The 13,757-nt window shown below is 36.6% G+C and overlaps 2 protein-coding genes across 4 annotated transcripts in view; one reads left to right on the top strand and one right to left on the bottom strand.

Moving 5' to 3' along the window:
* The first annotated feature begins 176 nt into the window (after positions 1–176).
* Positions 177–3,380, top strand: pebp1 (phosphatidylethanolamine binding protein 1). Its single transcript, XM_081364594.1, has 4 exons — positions 177–412; positions 1,367–1,476; positions 1,583–1,683; positions 2,770–3,380. The coding sequence occupies exons 1-4, from the start codon at positions 278–280 to the stop codon at positions 2,985–2,987; spliced, it is 564 nt and encodes a 187-aa protein (XP_081220720.1). The 5' UTR covers positions 177–277; the 3' UTR covers positions 2,988–3,380.
* Positions 3,374–13,757, bottom strand: part of taok3a (TAO kinase 3a) — a 73,601-nt gene continuing 63,217 nt past the window's right edge. For all 3 annotated transcript variants that reach the window (XM_081364579.1, XM_081364580.1, XM_081364581.1), the window contains exons 14-20: positions 10,633–10,869; positions 10,052–10,180; positions 9,420–9,623; positions 8,091–8,330; positions 7,268–7,480; positions 5,843–6,025; positions 3,374–4,628 (exon numbers count right to left, since the gene is read on the bottom strand). In XM_081364579.1, the coding sequence (XP_081220705.1) occupies positions 4,467–4,628; positions 5,843–6,025; positions 7,268–7,480; positions 8,091–8,330; positions 9,420–9,623; positions 10,052–10,180; positions 10,633–10,869 (1,368 nt within the window). In that variant the 3' untranslated portion in view covers positions 3,374–4,466. The remainder of the gene's footprint in view (positions 4,629–5,842; positions 6,026–7,267; positions 7,481–8,090; positions 8,331–9,419; positions 9,624–10,051; positions 10,181–10,632; positions 10,870–13,757) is intronic.

Here is a 13,757-nt window from a genome sequence, read left to right on the forward strand (position 1 = left end):
TGTTCTTTTAGAAAATAAGCAATTTCGCTGAAGTGCTCAAAAGAACCGATTCGCGGAAATGAGTCGAACTTTCCATTATCAGAACAGGAGGCGGGTCGAAGAATATTGGCAGACCATCTGACCAATCAAAATTAAGATCATGGTCAGCTGCGGCAAGTTGATTGGCTATGCCAGTCACTGAACAGTTTAATGAACAATCACAATAAAAGAACTGCAGGGGGAGACAGAAGCTCGACTTTTGTGCTGTGTTTATATTTCACAAGACCCGTTAGTCATCATGCCTGTGGATATTACTGAATGGACTGGTTCTCTAGCTCTTACAGAGGTGGAGGAACAGCCGGCCAAGCCTCTAACTGTCAAATATGGCTCTTTGGAAATTGACGCGCTGGGGAAAGTGTTCACACCCACTCAGGTTAGAGTCCAATGCAGTAAATAGGCCAGTGCTTGTGGCTAGCAGCAGTGCTTCTGCATCATGTGTGAGGAGGGTCATTTTAACGCAGTTTTGCATTTATTTATATTTGTGCATTTGCATTGACTAAAAAGGGTTGAATTAAATGCAGTTTGTCTGTAGTTATGTAATGCGCACGCACGCAGCCAAAGTTGCATCTGTCTAGAAATTCCACGATCACGTGATCCCAATGTGGTCTCTCTTTCTCTGCGTAACGTTACCTCATAGACTGTAAGCGTTACCTCGTGCAAAATTTGTGAGCCGCAAATTAATGGGCTATAGCTTGAAATAGAAGAGACCTGCACAACAAGACATACATTAGGCCAGGTGGGATAAAAGTGTTCTGAATTTATAAATAAATAAAAGTTCAAGCTAATATGTATTACAAATATATGTATAAGTTTAAGAAATACTAACGTTACATCCAGCTGAAAAAAAAAATTGTTTGCTGGAACAGCTAATGGTCATTTCTACATGAATATAGTACATAGAAGAATAAACGGTGTTGCCTAAATCAGTTGTTAGCTGTCTTACAATAAAATTTATTTCGAATTGTGTTACATTATAATTAATATAATAAAATGCAAAATGTTTTTTGTCATGATAAGCAGTGACAGCAGCATCCTGGTACAAGTGGTCATCCATTAAAAATGGTGACCACTTGTACACGGTTATAATTTTCCAAAAGTAACACATGCATTATTCATACAAAATATATAAAGATACAATACATATTAATACATGCTGTCAAGTTTGTGTAAAACAATTGTTAGCTGTAGATCTACATTTGCACATTATGCTTTATAATCTATAGAAGTAATGTGCACTATGAATGTATATAGTAATATGTGTGTTTGTCATCTCAAAAGATTGTTACATACTTTTGTGCATCTTTGTTGTTTCACTTTCATTTTGCAGGTGCAGAATCGGCCCACATCCGTTGAGTGGGAGGGATGTGACCCCAGTAAGCTGTACACATTGGCCATGACCGATCCAGATGCACCCAGCCGAAAAGACCCCAAATTTCGGTGTGTTGTCAGATCGATCAGCCATATTCATTGCATCAGAACTAAACCAAAGATTACAGGTTAGAGTCAGGATATTGAAATCCGCTATTGTTGCGTTTAATCTCAGGGAATGGCACCACTTCCTTGTTGTCAACATGAAAGGAAATGACATCTCCAGTGGATGTGTCATGTCGGACTACGTTGGTGCAGGACCCCCGAAGGGAACAGGTGAGAGCTCAGTTTAGGCCAAATGCCATCTGACTTGAAGCAGTGCATGCCAGATATTATTCTTAGTGTTTTTTTGTTTATTTGACACCTTCAGTTCTGCTGCCGCTCGCAAGTTTGTAGTTTTATAAATGTAAAAAACTATTTTCATGTAATTTTAATGTTATATTGCGTCATGTTTATAAAATAAATATATAGATTCCACTTTATTGGTATTTAAATAGTATAGGCATATGTTACAGGCGATGCGGAAAGCAGTATATAAAGTATTGAATGAAAAGTGTTACTGTTAGTACATGAAAATGTCTGTGCAGTTGACAAATATTGCATGCAATCAATTATGCAAACACTGTGATATAAACCTGTAAGACTTTCGTTCATCTTCAGAACACAAATGAAGATCTTTTTAATTAAATCTGAGAGCTTTCTGACCCTCCGTTGACAGCTAAGCAACTACCACTTTGACGCTTCAAAAAGTTCATAAAGAGATCGTAAAACTAATCTATATGAAATGAGCGGTTTAGTCAAAAAAGTTCTGAAGAGACACGATCGCTTTTTATGGTGAACAGATTGAATTTAGGCTCTTATTCACAAAAATTCATCAAATCACACATTATGCTCAAGCATGTTCGCTTGACGTGTGAGAACCAATGAGGTTTGTTCTCGTGGTGCGCAGCACGTTTGAGCTTCCGCAAGAACCAATGAGGTTTGTTCTCGTGCCTCAAGCTGGTTCAGTTGAGCTTATGTTTATATGTGAATAAAATACTAAATTAAATCTGTTCATCATGTAAAGTGATCGTGTCTCTACCAGAAAATTTGGACTAAACCACTCAATTCACATAGATTAGTTTTACGATTTCTTTATGAACTTTTTGAAGCGTCAAATTGGTAGTTGCTTAGCTGTCAATGGAGGGACAGAAATCTCTCAGATTTCATCAAAAAGATCTTCATTTGTGTTCTGAAGATGAACGAAAGTCTTGCGTGTTTGGAACGAGGGTGAGTCGAACACACCTATTGACTGCCTTAAATGTTGCTGATTCAATCAGCAGAATAACAATAGCGAGTAACACTGGCGTATGATTTCCTCAGGTCTCCATCGTTACCTGTGGCTGGTTTACGAGCAGTCGGATAGCATCAGCTGCACCGAACGCGTCCTCACCAATCGCTCTGGAGACAACCGTGGAAAATTCAAGATCCAGAGTTTCCGCAAGAAATACGGCCTCGGTGCTCCGCTCGCAGGGTCTTGCTTCCAGGCAGAGTGGGACGACTACGTGCCCAAACTTTACGAACAGCTGGCTGGCAAATAAAGGACCATTTAGAATAAGCTATTGCCGTTTATTCTGGTCAGAGCTCGACTCTGTATGATTTCAATTCAGCTATTACAAAAATGAAAATAATGAACTAGAGAAACTGTTTTGCTTTAAAAGCTGTGCAGAAATTGTGAATTCATCAAGTCATCTTTTGTTCTGGTTGAATTGAAATGAAGCAACTTCAATCTGTGCCGCCTTTTTTGTCTCTTCGCTTGGAAGCATTCAGACTACCTTCAGGTTAAAAAGAAAAACTTTGCACCTTTGCATATGAATCAAAGTCAAATTTGTGTTGGCTGCACCTTTCATTTCATGAATTTCTCACCACTATATACTGGAAATGAACACATTGGGAAAAAAAACCCTGGATAATTAAATCAGACTATGGAAAGACGCTGCTTGTGTGATGAGCACTTTATTTACAAATATAATTAAAAGCTCTGACAGAATCATGCCTCTTAATCTGAAAACAAATGTAAAGTGCATGCGACAGTAAAGCGTTTTTATTCACTAATTTGACTTTGTAGAAAATACACAGCTGGAGAAGATGCAGAGAACCAAACAGAATCATGAAATAAGAGGCCATTGAGACAATTTCACCAGTAACTGCAGGAGGGAAAGGGTGGTGAAACATTTATTATATATAGATGTGTATGTGTATTTATAAAAAGAAATTGAAATTCAGTTAAAATGTAATAGGAAAATAAGTAAAAGTTCTCCATAAATCCTTCTATACACAAAATACATGTCACTTCCCCTTCAGCCCTTTGTGCAGGTACCACGAGTTTAGGATTCACATATGTATTATTCACATTGTGCACCTCAGCTGAGGTGATTTATGGTATTGTACATATGAATGCACTGTTCTCCCAAAAAAGAAAAAAAATGGTTGAATACCATAAGAATCTCAGAGTCACAGATGCACCTATCAAATATGTACATTGTTTTAATATGCAAACGTTATCAAATTTCTTCAATACTAAATAAAAGGTATTTTTCATCATTTTTCTGCATGAATAAATACCAAATAGGGATTCAAGCAGCGAGAGGCATTAGGCTGCAAAAAAAAACAAAAATACAGTTTAAAAAAATTCTTAAATGACACTTCGTCCATCAAAACATCTGCAAAAAGAACAAAAACTGTGCACGAGTGCATCTGGATTAAAATCAGCAATGCAAACCCCTAGTTCGTATTGCTTTTGTCTTGAAATCTCAATTTTAATTTGAGCTACACCGAAAGTGTTATCATTGCACGAGAAAACATTGACATCAACACTGTGACACATTTAATCGTCTCGTATATAATATTTATATAAAAAGAGACAACTAAAGGACGTTATCCAGCATGTTGTCTTGCAGAGGGCGCCACACATGTGCAAGGCCTGTGAGGATTGATCGGACTGTCAGTAGCAAAAACGGCTCGAAAGAAAAAAAAGGTGCGTGACCAGGAAAGAGCGAAGATGGTGGAGTGTTATGGTCTCATCTGTAGTCATCTTTAGGGTAGTCCAAAGCACCCAAGTTATTGAAACCCATACGAAGGCTCTCCATGTCGAAGGCGTCGATTTCTCTCTCCTGGCGGTCCAGCAGGTGTTTGATTCGGTCAGTGCGCTCTTTCTGAAGAGAAGCCAGCTCCTCCTCAATCTATGAACACAAGACAGAAGCTCAAACAAAAGGATGTCAAACCAACAGAGGTGTAGAGGAACCTACAGGACAGATCTTGCACGCTAGATTACATCATTCCTGAAATGAAGGCTTTTGATTTATTTCTTCCCTTTAATTTGCTAAAAACTCTATGAACTCATTACACACATTAGCAAAAACAAAGGTAGTTCGATTCCTAATATTTAACCTCAATGAATAATCCAAATAATGGAGCAAAGTAGCTTTTGTAAGTCCTATCCCTCTTGTTTTGGCTTTGGACTCATGTTGTCCCATTGACCTTTGACGAACTGGTGCCACTTATGTTCATTTTTCAGGGATGGATCCAGTCCTCTAATTTTACTGGACAAGCAGAGTGCACATAATTCAACTTCCTGTTAATAAAATTGTTGTATAGAAGTCATATCACAGTACCAGTGTTTTTGTGCAGCATGGATGCACAAGGCTGTAGGTAATCATACTTTTTTATGAAATCTCAAATTTTGAGATTAAAGAGTCAAATTTAAGGTAAATATGCTGTAAACACACACGCACGCACACACACACACACATACACATATATATATATATACACATATATATATATATAATATATATATATATATATATATATATATATATATGCTATACTGGTATGTGACTGTCTATTTTTATATCTTTTAAAAGGCAATTTATTTTCTATTATGAATATTTGTCTGAATTTTCAGTATCATTACTCCAGTCTTCAGTGTATTTCCTTCAGAAATCATTCTAATATGCTGACTTGATGCTCCAATAATTCTTCATCTTATTGATCCCAAACTTTAGGATTATTTCTGTATAGGCCTATTTACTGCATTAAATATACAATACAATAAATATATAACAAAAGGTTACCACAATTTTAACACAAATAAAGAAAAAGTGTTTATAATACTTTGTTACATTTATATAACGCTTTTATAAAGAGGGGAATGTCCTTAACCACCACCAATGTGCGACGGGAGCCATTCTGGGCCAAGAACGCCCACCACACACCAGCTTATTGGTGGAGAGGGGGCAGAGTGATAATAAATGTTATATTAATATATTTATATAAACTGCTGATTAAATACCCTACCCTCTAGAAAATCCTATATTGGCAGACCACCACTATTGAAGATAAAATACTCTTAATTAGAGTCTGGGTAAATAAGAGGATAATAAGAGTGCTAGACCTTCTGTTCAAGGTGCGCTCTGCGCAGTGAGACTTTCTGCTCCAGTTTCTGCAGCTCGCGCTCGTGCTGGGCCTCGGTCTGAATCTTGATCTTGCTCTGGTACGCATTGAGTAACTCCATCTCCTGCTGCAGCTGCTGCCTCAGTGCCTGGCACTCGGCCTCCTGAGCCTCATCCAGACGAAGCTACACAAAAACACACACGTGCATATGTGAGCCTCAGACGGTTTGCTGACACTACAGCACAGTTTTGGTAAACCATCAATGGCTTTCTTGTACGGGCAATGGGCTGAGAATGGAATTTCAAACAGAAGGGAGGCCTTGTTTTATGTTTAATTTAAAATCTGCATAAACTATCAACAAAACAATTACTTACTTTTTGCTTTTCCAAAACAGCTTATTAATAACACATTGTGTGTTGCATCTTGAAGACAACATGAAATCAAATTGAATCTATACATTAAAAGTGCATTAGTCTCCGCCCACTTTTTCAGCAGCATTGGTTCTAGAAGTATTTTTTCCCAAATTTTTTCCATGAACCAAACCATACAGGGTGAATCACAACCTTACAAACTTAAAGAGTTAACAAATTTGAAGCAAAAAAGTTTTGGATAAAAGTACAAGACCATACTTAATGCTTTAGTAAGGAAAAGAACTACAAACCCACAAAGCATTGCGAATAAAATAATCAAATTAAAAATGATAGTGAAATATAATAATAAAAAAATAATAATAAAAAAAAAAAAATATATATATATATATAAAAATAATAATATATATATATATATAAAAAAAGTAATATATCAATATATATATGAATGATACATACATAAATATATATAGATACATACATATATATACATATATACATATATATTTATATATATATAGTTTTTTTTTTTTTAAGAGCATATGAAGACTGGATTGCTCGATGCGAGATTATGATTGGTGGAATTTTCTGTATAGCATCATGGGTAATGTAGTTTTTCACCACAAATTCAGCTATTGACAGGATTATTTTAAAAAATAAGTTGAAAATGCAGATTGACAGCTTCGACAAAACCATTTACCATCATATACTCGGAACACACAACAGGTCTGCGTTTAAAAGGTTTAGAAGTTATTGTTAAAAAATCTATTTCCCTATGCAGAAAATGAATGGAGTTTTTACTTCCAGAACCTGACTGTTGCACTCTATATACTTTGGCAAAAACAAATAGCATAACAAATATCACTACTACATTATTATCCGCTGTTTCACTCAAAAATTTGTCAAATTATGGACGTTAAATGCTTTGTGAATGTCATTCCAATCTGTATATACGCCTTATAATTATCTCACATAGATACTAGAATAAAAGGTCAACAGTTGATGTGATGCTTCCTCTTGGCCATTATAATGATTAACAGTGTGCTTTCTTCACTCACTGCCTGTGACGCCATCATCTCGTTGATGCTCTGCTCGTACTGCTCGGCCAGGATGGCCAGTTTGCGCGTCTGCTCGTCCTTCAGGGCTTTCAGCACCGTCTTGTGCTCACTTTTGGGGGTCACCTCTAGCTGATGGTGCCGCAGGGCCTTGTACTGTTTCGTCTGGACTTTACACGTATCCTGGAACTGTTTCTTTATCTGGAGCTCCATAGCCTGCAGGAGACACAACTCAAAGTTGTATAAACACAAACTGACAGTCTTTTCAGGACAAAAACTATCATCTAATTTGCGTTTTGTCTCATAGGATTGTGAAATTAAGCAAAAATATGCTTTTTTTTTTCACTTTACAGTAAGGTCCAATTAGTTAACGTTAGTTAATGCATTAACTAAGAAAACAAGTTAACAAAAACAACTGTTCATTGTTAGTTAATGTTAGCTTAGATCCATTAAATAATATTAACTTTTGACTTTAATAATGTATTAGTAAATGTTGAAATTAACATGAACTAAATGTTTTAGAAGTATTTTTCAACTTAACTAATGTTAACAAATTGAACCTTATTATAAAGTGTCACCACAGTTTTAGATTTAAATGTGTTAAGTGCCTATGCAATTAAATGTTTAAACGTTTAATTTAAACATTAAACATCATCATCAGTCTCTACTGACCTGCAAATGTTCCTAATATCTACCCAGTTTCTAAAATAAATCAAGGTTAATCTTGCAACCACAGTCAGAGAAACAACGAGACCTACATAGATTTTGTAGGTTAAATTCACACTATATATAGCTAAGTAATAAGAAATTCCACAGTTGATGGTACCTTGAGGTTCTTGGGCTGCTGCCGTAGTTCGAGCACATGTTTCCTGTGCAGTTCTCTCTCTCTACGGTTGTTGTATTCGATCTGGTTCTCCAGCTCCGTTTGGTGCTGCAGTCGGATCAGATCCATGCGAAGTTTCTGTAGCGTCTTCAGCTGCCTGTGTTCAAGTTCTTGAGTCGACTCGTCTTGTCTGATCAACATAGCGTGCTCCATTTCCTTCTGGGTCTTCTTCTTATTCAACTCCTGACAGTCAGAAAAACAGAACATATTACATTAGCTTACAATAAATTAAAAATGTAACCAATTTTCTCTAATATGTCTAATCCAATTGCAGTTATTCAAATAAAAGTGCCACTCTATTAAATCTACTAATATTAATGGCTGGTGTTTTCTGTTGTTGTATTTTTGCGTGATCCTTTGTGGATACATAAGATGGTTGCTAGGGAGTTGCTATGTTGGCTAAGGTGTATTTTGTGGTTGACAGGTGATGTCTCTATAAATGTCTCTGATGATATTATAGTCCCTAGATATGGCTCGGATACCTCCTTTAACATCTGATTACTAAGAACACTTAAAGTAATGGTAAACACCTTTTCAACAAACCATTCTGGGAATGAATTACAAAGGTTACAAGAGTAAAATGAGGTATGAACACATGCATGAAACATAATAGTATAAGGAGATGTTGATAAGTGGTTCACAATTATTAGAAGCTTTAAGACCAGGATTCAGGAACTAAAATTGCAAACACTGGATTATGCATCAACATGTTTGCTGTTCTATAGACCATAAATGGGTTTCGACCCGGGAATACTTCCGAAGGTTTCCTGCTGATTAAAGCGCTAGATTAAGAGATTTGCACATTGCTGCATTACTTATTTTCAAATCAGATTAATTGAAAAGAGTCATCAACCCTGAGAAAAGGTTCAAACTTTGCATTAACCCTGGGAAAAGCCCCAAATACGATTCATAGGAATGTACATGTATGCATTAACAAAACCATTCAAAAGTTTGGGGTCAATAAGATTTTATGATTTCTGAAAGAAGATTCTTATTCTCTCCAATGCTAAATTTATTTGATTAAAATACAGCAAAAACAGTAATATTATAAAATAATTACAATTTAAAACAAGTTTTCTATTTTAATATATTTTGAAATGTAATTTATCCCTGTGATGCAAATCTGAATTTTCAGCATCATTACTCCAGTCTTCAGTGTATTCATTTCTGTATATATAAAAAAGAACATTCTGACCCCAAACCTTTGAAATGTATATATAGAGTGCTAGGCAGTCATTTGTCTTTTTCTGACTTGAAGCATTTCATCCCCACCTCTCGTAACTGCTCTTGCTCAAACTCGTGCCTCTTGACCATGATCTTGCGTTTGAAGGCCCTACAGTTCCTGTCGTAGAAAGCCCTCTGCTGACCCAGGAGCTGAGCCTCTTCTTCAGCTTGAGAGTGCTGGATGTTCTCCTTGTGCTTGGACAGCCTCTCCTGTTTCTCTTTCTTAGGCGTGCTGTGGTCTTCACTCATTTCCTAAACAAACAACAACAAAAAAAATCACAAAGACCATGAGACGAGACAGGGAAAATAAAAGAAGCATTGATTTTAGACTAAACGTTCTCATTATTGCCGGATCACCCTCTTTTTAAGTCAACATAATTACTTCTGTAATGTGACATTTTCATGTGAAACGTGATATTCAGAAATATATGAGAAATTAAATGTTTTTATAAATTTAGGAATTGACTGGATCATAAAATTAGAGGGCTTGGTAAGTCGAACAGGAAAGTCGTTTTTGAGTTTACATGATAAAATATAAATATATATATATATATATATATCTTTTTTTTTTTGAAATAACAAAAAATCTTAGGAATTAAGAAAACAGTTGATGTAAATAGGGTCATTTTTAGTTTCATGTTAACTTTAGTTTCATGTTAACTGAGTATCTAGACATGAACCTCTTTGATCTTCTCCTTGCACAGCTTGTACTGTTTCTTCTGATTATCAAGGAAGGTGGTGAGCTCTTTCTTCTGTTGGGCCATGATTTGCTGCTGGAACTTCTTCTCATCAGCTGCCAGTGTTTTCATCTGAGGAATGTAACAAATTTATCATAAATATCAACACTTAATTATTTTTTTCTCTCATTTTAAAACAGCTCCTGAAGAAAACTAACTAAAAAGATCCACACAGTCCTATTTTCTCTCAGGCTTCATTAACATACTAATCAACATATGTTGCATTAATAATTAGCATTCATCCTGTAGCTATTTACATGTTTAACAAGCAATATGGAAAAGCATAAATTAACTGGGGTCTTTTTCAAGTGACCTGCTTGAACTTTTGAACTTATTTCTTTGTACAGGGATTTTATAATATAGAATTTATTGTTAAGATCTTAAAGCAATACAAGTCCAAGAACTGGATGACACATTGGTCAATCACTACCTGCAATCAACAACATGTCAATTGACCAATAGTTGATTGGCTAGTAACTATAAACAGCAGGGTCTCAACAGAAGAATAAAGAAAGATCACCCACTTCTTTGTCCGTTTGGATGGCGTGCTTCTTGGCGAGTTTCTCCAGCTCAATGAAGGCATTGTTGGCGTGGGTTTCCAGTTCTTTCTGGAGCTTCAGTCTGTGCTCGTCCATCTCTGCCTTCAGCTTGTTCTCCAGAGCGATCAGCTGCTTCTGGTGTTGCCGTCGCATGCGTTTGTACCCCGACATCTGCTCTCGGAGCTCATTTTCCTGCTCATGTTCGTGTATCTGACGCGTTACCTAGATGGAGAAGAACTCGGTCAGAGGGTGACGGGTAACTTTTGAGATGATTATGATTGTCAGTGTAGCAAAGTGTAAAAGCAACCCACAGTTCTTCGGAAGACCTGGCAATTGGATGATGGTGACCAAAAGTTTGACCAAATTTTAAAGACATCAGAATGTCAGATCATTCAAAATGAGGTATCAAGTTAAAGGCATTTTCCTACTTGAATACTTCAACTATATCCTCTTTTCTTCACTTTTACTCCCTACTGGCACCTATAACTGTTGGGTTGTTTATAAAGCATAGACAGGAAAATAGACAAGAAAATGTAAGGATCTAGGAAGAGAAACGAGAGATTCCCAGTGCAGTCCAGTGGAATAATTCATTAGATGTCGTCCATTAAATTAGGTGACCAGATCGCAAGCTCACATCATCATCACCACAGTGTCGTCTTTTCACATTATGATAGTAGAATAAAAAGAAGCAGCCCTGAAATCAACACCAGCACTAGACTAAAACTTCTTGTGATATCAAAGGCACGTTAAAATCACAAGAACTGTATGATTATACTGACAAATTCAAATAGAGCATGATGAAAAATGACAATTCAGTCCATCAAAATGATGGATAATTTCAATTTTAGTGCAATATCTGATTGTGACAAAGAGGAAAAAATGCAATTGTGAATGTTACCCATCTCAACATTGCCTTTGCCTACATCTAGAATGTCACTGATGCGACTAAATATATAAATGAAAACACAAAACCCCCACCATTCCCTTGACTTTGTAAAACCATGGAAGACAAACCTGGAAGAAGGGCGTGTCCAGATCAAACTGTTCGTTGAGTTTCTCGTAACTCCCACCTGAACTCCTCATGCCAAACATGTTGGCGAAGTAAACCACCCGTGAGAACATTGAGAGTCGCCTGCACTACATCCCCCAAAAGCACTCGCTCAAAACCCACCGAGAGAGAAAGAGAGAGCGAGAGAGGGATGGAGATAAAGAGAGAGGGCGAACACTGCTTCTCCTCTCTCCTCGCAGGTGCGCCATGAATGAAAGAGGTTCTCAGAGAGGCCTGGCCCTGCGCGCGGGCTAAGCAGCGTTTAGTAGGCCAGTCACATGAGATGCCTGTTGAAGGGGGAAATTTCCTAATCACCCTGAATCAGTAGCCCCACTGTAACCGCAGTCACCAATCCAATCACTTTCTGCCCAAATGCCCCTATCAGCCGCACCAAAGGGGCATGTGATAGCACTAAGCCCTGGGCCAGGTCACAAAAAAGAATGGAAAATAATGAAAGAAACACTTTCAGGTTAAAGGTAACACAGATGGGCAATCCTAACTAGATTCAAATTCAACTTCTGACCATTTCAGATTAAAGGTAAATACATGTTTATGTGGAGCTGACACTAATGGAATTAATGTGTTGCCAGAACAGGCAATTTAATGCTCTGTTTAAACCAAGATAAATGCTGTTTTAAGGCACGCTCCTGATTCAAAGGTAGCTCCAAAAGGTTGCTGTGGCCAAAATATGTGTACTTTAGAATCGAATGCATCTCTCACGGAAAATGCTAAGAATGCATTGCGACAAGCTTAGTGAAAGATTGCAGATGAGTTAAAGTCGGCATGAAACAGAAGTCTTTTCTTCCCTATTGTGACGTATATCAGAGTGAAGCGGCTTCTGGAATGAGGAAAAATGGGCGGGACTGGATTTTGTCCTTCAGGAATTGATTGGATCATTGGAAGTTGGGTGTTTCTAACTATATGTAGGCAGATCTGAATGGCAGTTTGAAGTCAGTTGTACTGACTGCACACGAGACACACGTCATGAAGAGAACAGATGGGGAGGGGAGGGCATTTAAAAAAAAAAAAAAATCAATAAATAATGATATCCACGGATAAATCAGTTATAAAACGCACTGCAACATCCTGTAAAAAAATGAGATATTGTCCATTTTAATTTCATGGTGACTTGAAGAGAACTCCTATCAAACTATATTTCAATAATCAATTGATTTCATTCAATTGTAAATAGTATCAACTGAAAAAAATAAAATAGAATAATTAAGTTAAAATATGTGACGAAATGTATGTAGACTACTGTTCAAAAGTTTTGGGTTTGTATTTGTTCTTGTTTGAAAAAAACTGTATACGTTTTTCATCATTTTGATCAAAATGTGACTGTTAAGTCAGTTATGTTACAAAATTTTATTTCAAATAGATGGCATTCTTTTGAACTTTTTTTATACATCGAAACTTCTTAGAATGATTTCTTAAGTATCATGTGACACTAAAGACTGGAGTAATGATGCTGAAAATTCAGCTTTGCCATCAAACAAATTACATTTTAAAATGTATTAAAACAGAAAACTTTAAAAATGTAATAAAATTTTACAATATCACTGTTGTTTGTTACTGTATTTTTGATCACATAATAATGACTTCTTTAAAAAGCATTTAAAATATCTTACAGAGCCCAAAGTTTTGACCAGTCGGTGTAATCGTTTACAAAGGAATCGCACTTTAGCTTGGCAGCACACTAACGTAAAATGCTATTGGAATTAGTTATAAGTCAAGACTTTGGAGTGCTTCACATGAAGAAAGTTATTTGTACCAAACAAACTGCTCTCCTCAAGTGAACACTAGAGACTTGAGGAGTTGCCACCCATGTATATCAGTCACTTATAGGTAGACCCACACAGAATCTGCAGCGTTTGCATTTTGTGCTGATTTTAGGGGGGAAATGTTGGTTTTATCACTGAGATCTGAGGATTAAAAATGTATATCCAAACTGCAAGCCGGAGACGACTAACTTAAAAACTGTCAGAAAACTAAACAAAAATGTGACGTTAATATGACATCAACTGTGGATTTATCAGATACTATGTTTCGATTTACAACCTGG

Source organism: Scardinius erythrophthalmus (assembly GCF_964197995.2).
Source record: "Scardinius erythrophthalmus genome assembly, chromosome: 5".
Lineage (NCBI taxonomy): Eukaryota > Metazoa > Chordata > Actinopteri > Cypriniformes > Leuciscidae > Scardinius > Scardinius erythrophthalmus.

Bases quoted from the DNA above. Each gene is read 5' to 3' on its own strand.
- pebp1 (XM_081364594.1), top strand. From the start codon at position 278: ATGCCTGTGGATATTACTGAATGGACTGGTTCTCTAGCTCTTACAGAG. The intron at 413-1,366 runs GTTAGAGTCCAA...TTCATTTTGCAG, and splicing joins AAGTGTTCACACCCACTCAG to GTGCAGAATCGGCCCACATC. The intron at 1,684-2,769 runs GTGAGAGCTCAG...TGATTTCCTCAG, and splicing joins AGGACCCCCGAAGGGAACAG to GTCTCCATCGTTACCTGTGG.